The following is a 12,674-nucleotide window of genomic DNA, read 5'->3' on the forward strand; positions in this document are numbered from 1 at the left end:
CATTGCATGGCTTCTCACTGTGACAGATCTGATTGTTGGACTTCACACAGGTCCTGCAAATAAACCTCTTATTTTCAGGTAGGTGCTTTGGTTTGTCATAGCCTCCAGGGAAACCTTAGGGATTTTTCAGGCAGTCATGGTTCCTTTAAGGTCACCCTGCAAAATGTCTTTTGTTTCGTGCAGCCTACCTCAATGTTATTAAACATTTTAATCATGTCACATAACGTCACTTAATAACATCTTCCAAATGTTCCTTGCCTTGATTTTTTTCTTCAAAAATTACGTCTCATAGAGAAAATAGCATGAAGATGAAAAAAACAGTGGGACTGTGCTAGCTCAGAATGAGCCTAGTACCCTTCCAGAAGGGAAACCTTAAGCATGTTTGCTTAAAAATGGTCATCCCAGCATAGGAAGGCTGAACCAACTAACCAGCCTTTTCTGAGGAGCTCTTCTCTTCTCTAGAAGCCCTGGTCGTAGTTAAGACCTGAGCCTGACAGTGCTGCTCAGGTGTAATCAGGTAGAGAAATTTTGCTGCCCAGAAACACTGTTATCCTTGGTAGCACTCTGCCATGTATTATCTACTCAGTTCTGAGGCTCCTTTACTACTTCTGCTCCATTTTCAGTGGTTTTGTGAGGGGTCTTTTTTAGGAAGGCTCCTTCGTTTACTCATAGAATTATCTTGCTTAATATTAGGCAATTAATCTCACCTTAGATGATTTAGATCTAAAGATAAGTTGTGTCTGTACAAACAAGTGAACGGAGGACGTTTTATAATGGAAGTTTTGCTAGTGCTTATTTAACTCTCACCATGGCCAAGGCATCAGAGGCTCCTGTGATCAGAGTGGAGGGTCCTGCTGTGGGATAAGCCCTTAGCCAGTTCTGCTCACATGGCGGATATTTTTTTTCTTAATTTTTTCTTTTTAATAGATGCAAATGCTCTCCTAATTTCCACGGGCCAGACTGCCAGCAGACAAAGCACAGCTTCAGAGGCCATGGTTACGCCTGGTTCCCTCCTCTCAAGCCTTGCTTTGAGAGCCGCATCTCCTTGGAGTTTATCACTGAGGTCCCCGATGGCCTTCTGTTGTACCAGGGACCAGTAGCATGGGGGCAGCCTGGAGAGCTGAAAGATTTCATGGCACTGGGTAAGTGACTTCATGGGTACTTGTTCTGTGTGGTTGCGTGAATGTGAATTACTTGTAGTTAAAAGTATTGGTGGCTTTTTTTTTTTTTTAATTTAAAAAATAAAAAGGTTCAGAAAGTTAGTTTTGGTGAATAAGGAGAATGCAGACCGATTTGCCACCGTGCCCAGTGTGTGTCCTGTCACCGTGTTAGAAGCTGAATGTTTTAAAACTGAGTTCCCTCCACTGGCTAAAGAGATCCTCAGACTAAAATTTGAGGGTGACACAGCCGGTTGCATACAGGAATGTGGTGGGTGCTTATCCTGTAACTGTCTTTTCTCTGCAGAGCTCTCTGGTGGTGTCCCGGCGCTGACTGTGAGCCATGGCTCCGGCGAGCTTTTCCTGCAGCTGTCCCCAAAAGTGAATGTCGCAGATCGCCACTGGCACAACATAAAAATTATAAATGATGGAAAGGCAAGTGTGAATATGGGCAATCCTGGCAAAGCACTGATTCCTGTATCTAGAACCCCTTCAGAACCCCTTTTTGTGTCTGTAGAGCTCTTTCAACAATCATCCCATCACTGCAAGGGCAGGGACTGAAGTTTGTCGGCTCAGATATCCCCTTAGTCTTGAGGCAGTCAATCAGAACAAGGCCTTAGAAGTCTGACCCAACTTTGACGTGGGCCCTGCTGTTTTTTGTTTAATGATCTATCATCTATTATTTATTATTACTAATGATCTGTTAATGATCTATTACTTGGATTTATGATAATACAGGGGATGAGATGCACGCTGGGCTGATGAAGTGAAATATCCTTAATTTCTTGGAGTGAAATTTCACCACCAGGTGACTCACAAAGAAGACAGAAATGCTTTTGTGTAAGGGGAACTTCTTGCTGATGTAACACTGGTGAAGCCATCTGCTTGGTTACCCCTTTATCTCCTCCATAATAGAAAGCAGTGAGTATGTCAGGATCTGGAACAGGGGACCTGGCAGATATCTGCTCTGCTAGCTTGGCTCTTTGGGTTCTGATTTGGCAGCAAACTCCAAGAAAATCCTGCCTTCTCTCTGCCCTGTCAGAGACTTTGCCCGGTCATGGTAGAATCAGACTTTTCGTTTGTACAGCTCCTTAGTTATATGCCAACTCTCCAGATTAGTGTATAGAACTGTTTTAGTATTTTAATAAAGTTTCCTACAATGTAACCACTAGTTAACATCCCCCTTCTGCTAAGTGAAAGAAAATGTGTAGTTAAAATGTACATGTGTCTCCAGATGCAATTGTTTTAAATAATACCTTTCTCCAGAAAGTGAAGCTGGTTCTTGACCACTGCGTAAACATCTCAGTTAGAGATAGCAACAGTGTTGGTAAGAAGATGTCCCCAGTGGATCTGTCTGCCTGTGAAGCTTCTGAAGAGACTGTGGAAACTTGGAGGTAAAAAACAAACAGACAAGCAAAACAAACAAACAACAAGCAAACTGGAAACATAATAGCTCAAAAGATCTAAGGAAAAGGATGAGGGAGAAGGAAAAGAAAATTCAGCCAAACTGTAGTAATTCTTTCCACTAATTATTTCTTTCTTTGTCTTCCCCTCAACATGGGCAGGCTCTTCAGTGGCCATCAGCCCCTGCAGCTGGGGGGCGTTAGGAAGACTTCGCCTTACCACACCTCACAAAAGCGCTTCAAAGGGTTTGTTGGCTGCATTCGCAACGTCGTTGTTGACAGTAAGGTAGGGCTGCTAAAACCGACCTGGGATCTACCAGTGTCAGCTGTGGACACCTGGTGTGATGCTTCCCTTTGTCCTTGCCTAGATGTATGATTTAGAGCACCCTGCAGAGTCCTTGAACAGCGCTCCCGGGTGCGTCCTTACGGATGAAATGTGTCAGAGCGCTGGGGTGGCCTCCTGTGGTGTCCACGGCAAGTGTGTTGGTGGCTGGGACTTCTTCCGCTGTGACTGCTCCCCAGGATACGCTGGACCAGCCTGTGACAAAGGTACTGCAAGCTCTAGGGAGAAATTCATGCAAGGGTCTGTGGGATCAGCATCAAACACACAGCTCTGTTTGCCACCACTTTGAGCTGCCTTCTGGGAGTGATTTAGATCTGCAGCAATGTAAATATCCTAACGCGTGTTGAATACAGGTAATGTCACGGATGGGGGTCTTGATGAGACCTGTGGCAAGTGGTTAGATGGGTTGGTTTGCCTTTTTCATCACAACACCTTATTTCTCAGTGGAGAAAGATGAAACATTTTGCATTGGGCATTCTTCCTCTGACCATACTGATCAAAAATAATAGTTTAATAAACACGGTGCTGTTCGTCAGCTTGCAGTGGTCTTAAGAGTGTCTAGGTGCCAGCTTGATATGTTCTATCTGTAAAACCTGGGGACACAACCCTCAAGTCCTCAGGTCCAATTTTCCATCCATAAAAGGGGGATAATTACATTTCCCTCTGCCACTGGAATGAATTGAAGGTTGTGCAATGCCCTTAGACCACAGCGGTGGGTTCATGTGGGGACATAACACGAGGCCAGCTCCAGCAAATGTGGTATCCTGTGCAAAATCAGCATGAAATGTGCATCAGAGAACAAAAGCATACAAGGAGCTGTAATGAAAACCTCAGAGGCATTGTAAGAAATTACAAAGTTTTAGCACAATTCAAAAATCTAAGAAATAAGTCCTTTAATGTGTGAAGTGCTCCTAGTTGCCCGCAGCCATGTGCAGGGCACACATGCTTGAGGTTGGCTCTGGCCTGCACATACCTTCAGCAGCCTTTGCTCAGAAGCAGAAAGCAGACAGGAGTTGCAGGTGTTTACTGGGACTTTACCTGCCCTGAGTCTGCTTGATCCCTCTAGGTAGGAATGATGGGGTTGGTTGTAACAAACTATCAGGACCAGCACCCCATAGCACCCGGGGCTTTGCGTAGCATGAGAGGAGAATTTGCTCCCTCAACCCCTTAATTTGAGTGAGCTACAGAAGAGGATGAGCAGTAGCGATCAGTCGGAAAGGAGCACGCACTAGGTAGCATTGCATCAATGTGTTGTGATTAATAGACACAATTTGTGGTGTATTGCACATATCCTTTCAGCTTCGTGCTCTTACTTTTCCATCTTGCATACAGAACAATAACACCCTGCAAGCAGCCAGCCCCTTTCTTTCTTTCTCCGTCTCCCACACAAGACTTAAAAGGTGACATTAAATTACCCAGTGGAAGCTTGTCTGCTGCGGTGAGGATTGGCATCACGACTGGCACATTCTAGGCCTGGAGCCTTCATTGTTTCAAGTGTTTATAATGACCATGTAAGCGGTCAGTATAGCTCAGTTATTTGTATTAATGTTCTGCAGACAGATGATGCTGGTTTTTAAACATCTGCCTATATTTAAGTCTTATTCTGGTTTGCATTATCTTGGGATGCTGCTTCATAAGCCCAGCTGCTTCTTTGGGACAACTGTATTGATTCCTACCCCACACCACTGTGTGAGAAACCAAGTGCTCAGAAACTAATTACTTAAAATCCACAAGTCACATCCTGCTGTATTAGGAAAACTCCGATTGGTTCCGGTTCCTTCTAATATTTTGGGCTGCAGATGCTGGCATTGAGCTGATGCTTTACAAATGGCAGAGCCGCACTCACAGCAAGGAGCAGACAGCGAGGGTCAGGAATCACTGTAGTGTCCCGAGAAAATCCATCCCTGCTCATCAGCTTGAGCCTGCTGCTGCAGAGATACTGAGCAAAAGAGAACAGTGGGGTAGGAAGAGTGATACAAAGCAATAAATTAAAAGAGAAAAATAACTTTAGGAAGGAAAAGAGAGAGGAGAAACAGTGAGAGAAAGAGAATGCAGAAGTTAAGTCTCTATCGTATGATGTTTCATGTCCTGGGAACCAGACTAAGTGCCCCACCACCCATTTTTTGGCACTTTTTGCATTTTTATTTAAGTGGTTCTGACCTCAGCTTAGATGTTGGTGACTCAGCATTCTTCTTGTGTAGCCATAAACTTGGATTACATCTTTTCTTGTTTGGAAGAAATTTCTTTTTTCAACTAGGCTGTGTCCAGAACGAGGAGATCTAGGACTGCAGTCAGGTAATGAGACTGAAGTGGGAACCTGCTGCATAAAAGCATCAGCCTCTGGGTTTAGTGGTAACTCATTTCCACAAAAATGGAAGCAAATTCATCAAAGTCTCTGCTGGAAGACTCTCAAGTGGATTCCCCGGGATGATGGGAAGAGCAGCTCGTTCTGAGATTACCTCCTTGTTTTTGTGTGTGCATTGTGCTTAGTTCTTCCAGAGTGGGCTTTTGGAAGGGACAGCTGGATCCACTACGAGCCGAGGAGCACTCACAGCACTCGCAGCACTCGGGTGCGGCTGATGGTGCGCACCCGCATCTCCCGCAGCACCCTGCTCAGCTTGGCCTCCGCAGACGGGAGCGGGTACATGCGGCTGGAGGTGGGTGCCCCCAAAGCTCTTCTGCTCCAGTCCTCTTCATTTGTCATGGAGTATCCCAACGGGAGACGTAGATGCAGTTTCTGGTTAAGGACACCTATTTATAACGTAATAAAGAGCAAGAATTCACCACATGAGGGCAACTGCTCTTATTTGTGTTGTGAAAATGAAGCACAGCCAGAAGATTGTTTTGTCCTGCTTGCCTTTTCCCTTTGCTTTTATCTGTCTCTGGCAATAAAGCTTCTCTCTGCATATTTGTTTTTGTTAAAAGAAAAAAAAAAAGCTGTCTGGATTATATTAGCCAGACAGAGGCTAATTATTACAGTTGTAAGGACACAGTCAGCTGGGAAGACAGGGATGGGTATCACCAGGGAGAAGACCGATAAAAAGGTTCATCTGAGTTAGGAGAGAGAGTGGCCTGTAAAGAAAGAAGCTGATAATTCCTGGACCTGAAGTATTTTTTTGGCAATTTTTATCTGTGAATAAAGACTTTTTCACACCCTTAAAAGCAAGGGTGATATTTCAATTTTAAAAGCTCAGGTCCGTGTTGGTGGGTTTTGGTTTTTTTTTTGGTTTGATTTGGTTTGAGACAGGACAATGCAATAACACGAGTGCATTTCTGTTAGTAAAGGTCTTTATTGTCTTTTAGGTGGATGAGGGTTTCTTTTGCGTTAACATCAGCTTGGGGGACAAGAATCACTCTCTGAGAATGACGACGTTACGCATTAATAATGGCCAGTGGGTTCTGCTGACCATGGAGCGCTACAACAACGAATTTACTCTGCGTGTTAACAGCGGTGGAGGTGATCAAGAAGTGACCTCTGTCTTGGGCACGAACAGATGGTTTGAAATGGATTGGGCAAGCGTTGTGCTGGGAAACCGCTTTCCCAGTCATTCAGAGAGCGATTTCCAAGGTAAGTGATGTGATGAACTCTGAAAAGAAGGCAATTGCAACCTAAAGGTGCCATCTTTGAGTATGTTGGAGAGTCTAAAACACAAGCAAGAACTCCCACACAGACTGCTGTGCCCATGAAACCCCACTTCATCTACTAGGGAAGTCAGAGCTAGTGTTCATCTCTCCATTTACCATTGTAGCTGGTCCTAGTGAAGATGTGAAATCTCCTGTAGCACTTCGTATTTTCATTTCCCATGTCAAATGTTGCAAGTAGGGAAATTGTGTTGTGATTTTCAATCCCTTTTCCCCTTGGATGGGTTTAAGGAACAGACACAACATGTCCTGGAAAGACAAGAAAGACTTGGGAGACAATCCGTGGTGCTGTCTCCATTTCCTAGGGTGGGGATGCTAGGACTACGAGACTGTGCCTGAATAGAAGACAGCTTTTTCCAGTGTGTTGCTTCTCATTCAGCTCCACTTCTAAGATTTTAAGTCTAGATTAATTTAGGGGAGATGTTCTGGTCCATAGCACAGCTCTGTTAAATTGTTACGTTGGTACAATCAAGCTGTTCTGGAGAAGTATTGTCAATCTGCAGAGGGGGTAGAGCACATGGGCATGTGTCCTATAGCTCTTCTAAAATAAAACAGATAAGTCATCTACGGATCATTACAAATATATTTTTTTCGGTATTTCAGCATGCTTTAAGGTCTCCTGCGTATGTGTTGGGGGCAAGGAAGGTAGGGAAGTTGCTAACTCAACGTATTCCTATGTGCACTCCCCTTCCTTATGCAGGTTGTTTGCGTGACGTCCAGCTGAATGGTCAGCCACTTCTCGTGGAAGGCAAGAGCACAGAGTTTGGCTTAATTCGGAGGCGGCAGGGTGTCACGATGGGATGCCATTCCAGTGCCTGCAGCAGCCAGCCCTGTTACAGCCCTTTCCTCTGCGTAGACCTGTGGAGAAAATACGAATGCCGGTACATTAAGCTTTCATTTTTTTTCACCCAGGGGTGGTTGGGAAGCTCTTTTTTTCCACTCTAGGTTGGACAAATTGCTTTTAACAGTGAAACTCCCTGCTGCTTCTGACCAGAGGGGGCATCCCAAGCACATAGCCTGTTCTACATCTCATCTCCTGCTGTGGGCCAAACTTGCTTTTTCCTGCAAGTCTGAGGTGGGACCAACCTACTTATTCTACCTTTTTTTTTTTTTTTCCCCATGGTGAGAAAATCACAGGCCAGCGTGGAAATGAAATGCCCTTTGATAAAAGCTGGATTGCAAAAGCTTTGTTTTCTGCTAGTCTGTGTGAAAATACATATTGTATTAATACAACATATATACATTGTGTATACATTATGTATATATAGAGAGAATATATGATATATATGTCTTGTAAAGAAGCTGAAGTTAGTCATACTTTGTATGAAGCAATGGGACTTTCAAAACCAGACTGTCACAAAACTGAGTTCTAAAATTGGCTGCCAAGGGTCAGAACCAAAGCCCACCAACCTGGTATCCTATGCAGTTAGTTCCTTGGGAAAGAGTCAACTCGTAAAGAAAATATTCAGAAATTACATTAAAATATGCAAATCAAAATACAAGCATTATATTTCATGCTCAGAAAACAAAACAAACAACAACAAAACACCATGCATGAGTAGGAGAAGGTACTACTTGAATGCCTTCAATTCAGCCAAAATTTGTGCTTCTGAGGCCTAGCAATGTGTTGCTGAAGGATGGTCCAAAGTGTGCCTTGGGACACTCCTTTCTTCAGTGCTGTTGTTAAAAAAACAACATGAAGGCTCTTCTATCTATTCATGAGTGTTTTTTCATCAGAGTGCAGAGAGCAGAGCTGTGTTTCTCGCAGTATTCCTGCGTGGCCTCCAATTACACATCAGAAGAAATTACTTTCTCTACAGATCCAAGTCCTGAAAGACAAGCTGGGTCCTTCTGAGCAGATCAATGACTGTCTCTTTCCCAAAGGTCCAAATGAACATCACAAAGCTTATTCTAAGCACTCACTAGCCCTTTTCCCATTAATCTCAGCTATCCATTTCCTGCTACGGGCTTTGAAGACCTCTGTAGAAAAAGGGTTCAGAAGCTGATAAATCCCTTTTTTAAGGCAGGAACGAAGCTCTTGTGCTTATCTTCTGGATATATGTTCACATTTTCATGAGTCCACTAGCTCACTGTTAGATTTTGCATCTGTTTGATGCTCTCAATGTCAACATGTGGTTTGCCTGAGCATTCTGTAATCGCTGCCTTTAACAAAGTAGTAACAAACTTTGCACAATGCAGCATGCAGCTCCATGTGCATCGCCTGCCTGAAAGATCCCTTGTGCTTTTCTTGGCCAGGTGTCCAGCTGGGAAAGTGGAAGTGGTTGACAGCCTTACTGGGCTCAGACACTGTACCTCATCACCTTGCGGACACTGGACCTGCAGGAATGGGGGTACCTGCGTGGCTCAGTCCCAGGACAAGACCATCTGCCAGTGCCCCGAAGGCTACAAGGGAAGATGGTGTGAAATTAGCCAGGTGAAGGCTGGAAGACCTGTTGGGCTCAGCTCCGGCTCTATTCTGGCAATCAGCATGTGTCTCCTTGTCTTCCTAGGTAGGAAAACAAGTATTCGTTGTTGTTGTTTTACTATTTTTTTTTTAATTTTTGTTTTTTAATCTTGTACCTTGCTCTTTGTTGGAATCAAGTCTGCTTTACCCTCATGTTGTGATTAGTGTTTCTCCTTTTCTGGAGATCACTAATTGGGAGTTCATTTGAGGATGCTAAGAGACAGGAATCGACACATATTTACAGTTTACTTGCTTGAAGTCACTTCAAGCAAATTTAGGACTTCTCTCTTCCAGAATCACTTGCTTTCAGTCTTTCTTAAATAAGGATTTTCCAGCTATGTGTGCAGCCCTATCCATCTGAAATTCCCACCTGCCCCAAACCCTTACTAGGGCCTACAGCTGCTATGTGTTACTCACATATTAGGGAGGCAGAGATCCTTCTCTAGAGGATTTACACTCCCAAAAGCCAGCCTATTTAAGAGTGCAGGGCAGAAAGAAATGTTCACAATGTGTGCACTTTTAGGCACACCTTGGCCAAAATTTTAGTTTGCTGTAGAACTGCTTCTCATATCAATAAGAAAAACTTCATCTGCATCTTAGAATAGTAAAGACTCCAGTGATTATATTACACTTGTAACCTTCATTAAAACAGTGTTTTACTTACTTTGGGTATCTTATTTACTCAGGATTGGTGAAAGGCCAGAGACTGGCCAAAATGCCTTCTATTTAAATGGATTCCTTTAGGTAAGTAAAATACCCTTTTAATGAAGTTTATGATGTAATATACGTAGATGACTCTTTACCTTCCTGAATATAAGCTGTTTATATATTAACAATTACACTTTTCTTATGGGTAGTTGTTTGTCAAATTAAGAGATGATTTAATACCTCTGGAGTCACATAACTGCTTGTTTGTCATGCATCGTGTTTTGTCATACTTCATACAACAAATATGTCTATTTTTTTTCTTCCAGCTCTCTTGGTCTCTTACACGGTGTGGAGTCAGTGGGGAAGTTCAGGGTTTCGGAAAGGAGGAATTTACCACATTCCTGAAGAGCGTGAAAGCTGGGAGGATGTTAGAGAAAATGTCTTAAATTATAACGAAGAAGGAGGTGGAGAACGTGACCAGGTATGATGCAGTCTCAATCCAGTCTTTGCACACCTATTTTCTACTCCTCTTCCTTTTCCAGGCCTTATATTTATTTTTTTTTTCTTTATTGTCTTTAGCCAATTGGCCTTTTTTGTTATTTTATTTTTTTTTTACCTGAAGTGCTTTCTGAGTTGGAGGTTTCTATCTCAACACAAGCTATACTTTTCATGCTGGTTATTTGTGGCCACTTTTGAGAGGGCTGCTCTGAACACAGCGTTCTTGATTTAGCTCGAGGCTGCCGTATCTCAAAGAGTGTATCTGAACTTTCCTCTTTTTTTCAGTTTGTAGAAAACTCACAGAATACAGGCTTGTGTTGCACTGGTTTTAAAACATTTTTGGGAACCTGTTTCCTCTCGTGTTGTTTCTTTCTGACATTTGCATTTTTGTTTTCCAGACTGCTTACGATATAAATGAACTGAAGAAACCTCTCCGTAACCTTCCCCACCTGTCCTTGAGGTCAGCTTCTCCATACTCCAGGACGCCCACTGGCCGAAAAAGAGACTCAGTACCAAAATGTGCACATCAAAAACAAGCAACATCAGCTGTTGACAGTGTTCCAGACTTCAAGGACTATGTTTCTCAAATCATCTGTGATGCAGACAATGACCTACAGAGTTTCCCAGCTGACACTGTTCATTTTTACTGCCTCGAAGGAGAATGCTCTCTTGCAGGGAGCCTTAGTTCCTTAGACTCCATTAGTGATGACGAAGATCTAAATTATGATTGCCTCCACGAGTGGGGGTCAAAGTTTGACAAACTTAAAGAACTCTGTGAGCTCTCAAATGAACTTTTTTAACAGCAGTTAAGTAACTCAAAGTGTTGCCATGACATGTGGACACTACTTTTAAAAAATGCCCCTTTTATACATAAGGTACATCAAGTAACTTGATGCAAGTTTTCAATTACAGTGGTATGAAATACTGTTCCCAGAAGTGATAATCTGAACAATCCTTTTTATAAGCACTGTATAAATTATTTAATGGCAGAAGTGTAAACTTTTAAATCATGAATTTTCTTGAAAACATCGAAATGTAGGATTTTTATAGAATACATGTAGTATAATAATATTCCTTTTAGTTTGTGTAGACCACAGTGGGCTGCTAGAATTGTCCTGGATGCAAGAATTTGAATTATTTTCTCCCTGGTATTAACATAACTTGTATCGGGCAGGTAGCAACAGGTAGGGCATTTTTATTTTAAATTACATTCATTTTAGATGGTGAAATAATAAATGTTAAATATAAAACATTTTAATTTTCTCTGTTTTTTTGTCAGCTCTTTTCTTATCCTTCTAAACTGTAATCTCTCTTGATATGACACACAACTCTCATTCGCTGTTACACGCAGCCCAGCCTGTAAATGTGAGAATTTTGTCTCTGAATAAAGTCTGTTTTTCTGTTTTCTAACTAAATCTAAAGAGGGGAAAGCAGTGCAAAGATCCTAATTTTGAATGCCTCTTTACTTGTTTAAAGAATTTTACACTCTTAGAAATGGTTGTAAGACTTCAAAAAATTTCTTCTCAGCAAACTTTTATTTCCAACTTTGCTTTCCACATAGAACCCTGCTTCAAGGTCTGCAGCTGGAAAAGAGGAATAATAAAAGGTGTGACAAGAAGCTGTTGTAAAAATACAATGTTTTTTTTTACAAGTAGTACTTGAGACAGGCTAACTGTGATCCCAGAGGGTTACTTTGTAATCCATATTCTGAAACCAAACATTTTACATATGAATGAATTAAACATTGACTTAGGAAAGTTGAAGCAGTAGTTGATTTTTCCCTCAAATAACTGAAAACATGAAGTAGCACACATGACAGAAGATAAACTGCATTGTAGTTAGGGCATTTAATGGACTTCTGTTGTCATGATAGATGAGAAAGAAGAAATCTCTTCTGTCCCCTGGGGTCACTTACTGCAAAACGCAATGTTTATGGCTGGCAGGTTGCTGTCTAGTTAGAAAGTTTAATGTAGTGGATGTCTCATTTTAGGTTTAAAAAAGAAAAAAGGAAGAAGCAGCAGCAGCATACCGTAAGTGACATTTAGAAAGTGAAGAGCTTGGAACAGGACAGCTAATGGTGTTCTCAAAGTTGTGATTCTGTGTGCAGGTGTGTGCAAATGATACAGCAGACCTCTTTTTTTTTTTGACCCTACAGTCACTGTACACTGAGAGCACTTTCTGGACTGAGACTGTAAAAGTGCCATACAGAGCAATAGTCTGATGCAGCATTTGCTTTTCCACCTGCTGCAGAAGTTGTGTCTGTTGAGCAGATGAGTAGGAAAGGAAAAACAGCCCAATCACTTGAGGCAATGAATGGGACAAAAGAGGTATTCATTGTATATCTTCACTGAAAACCTGCGTTCTTTTTTCTTGGTAACATATTTGAGAAATTCAGCCATATGACTGAAACAGTCAAAATCCTCTGCTATTCATCATCCTGCTTCTCATCCTTCCCCAGACATTGACACCCTAGGAACAGGGATGTCTGAAAAACATGGGAAACAGCTGCCTGCTAGTTG

At 42.3% G+C, this 12,674-nt stretch overlaps 1 protein-coding gene across 1 annotated transcript in view; it reads left to right on the forward strand.

The window, feature by feature from the left end:
• Positions 1-10,955, forward strand: part of LOC116485659 (neural-cadherin-like) — a 39,012-nt gene extending 28,057 nt beyond the window's left edge. The window contains exons 23-33 of the mRNA XM_032181149.1: positions 928-1,142; positions 1,465-1,592; positions 2,424-2,551; positions 2,714-2,846; positions 2,929-3,109; positions 5,394-5,560; positions 6,207-6,471; positions 7,246-7,426; positions 8,802-9,055; positions 9,984-10,138; positions 10,554-10,955. Coding sequence (XP_032037040.1) covers positions 928-1,142; positions 1,465-1,592; positions 2,424-2,551; positions 2,714-2,846; positions 2,929-3,109; positions 5,394-5,560; positions 6,207-6,471; positions 7,246-7,426; positions 8,802-9,055; positions 9,984-10,138; positions 10,554-10,955 — 2,209 coding nt within the window. The remainder of the gene's footprint in view (positions 1-927; positions 1,143-1,464; positions 1,593-2,423; positions 2,552-2,713; positions 2,847-2,928; positions 3,110-5,393; positions 5,561-6,206; positions 6,472-7,245; positions 7,427-8,801; positions 9,056-9,983; positions 10,139-10,553) is intronic.
• Positions 10,956-12,674: the final 1,719 nt, after the last annotated feature.

The sequence above is a fragment of the Aythya fuligula genome, chromosome 2 (genome assembly GCF_009819795.1).
Source record: "Aythya fuligula isolate bAytFul2 chromosome 2, bAytFul2.pri, whole genome shotgun sequence".
Classification (NCBI taxonomy): Eukaryota; Metazoa; Chordata; class Aves; order Anseriformes; family Anatidae; genus Aythya; species Aythya fuligula.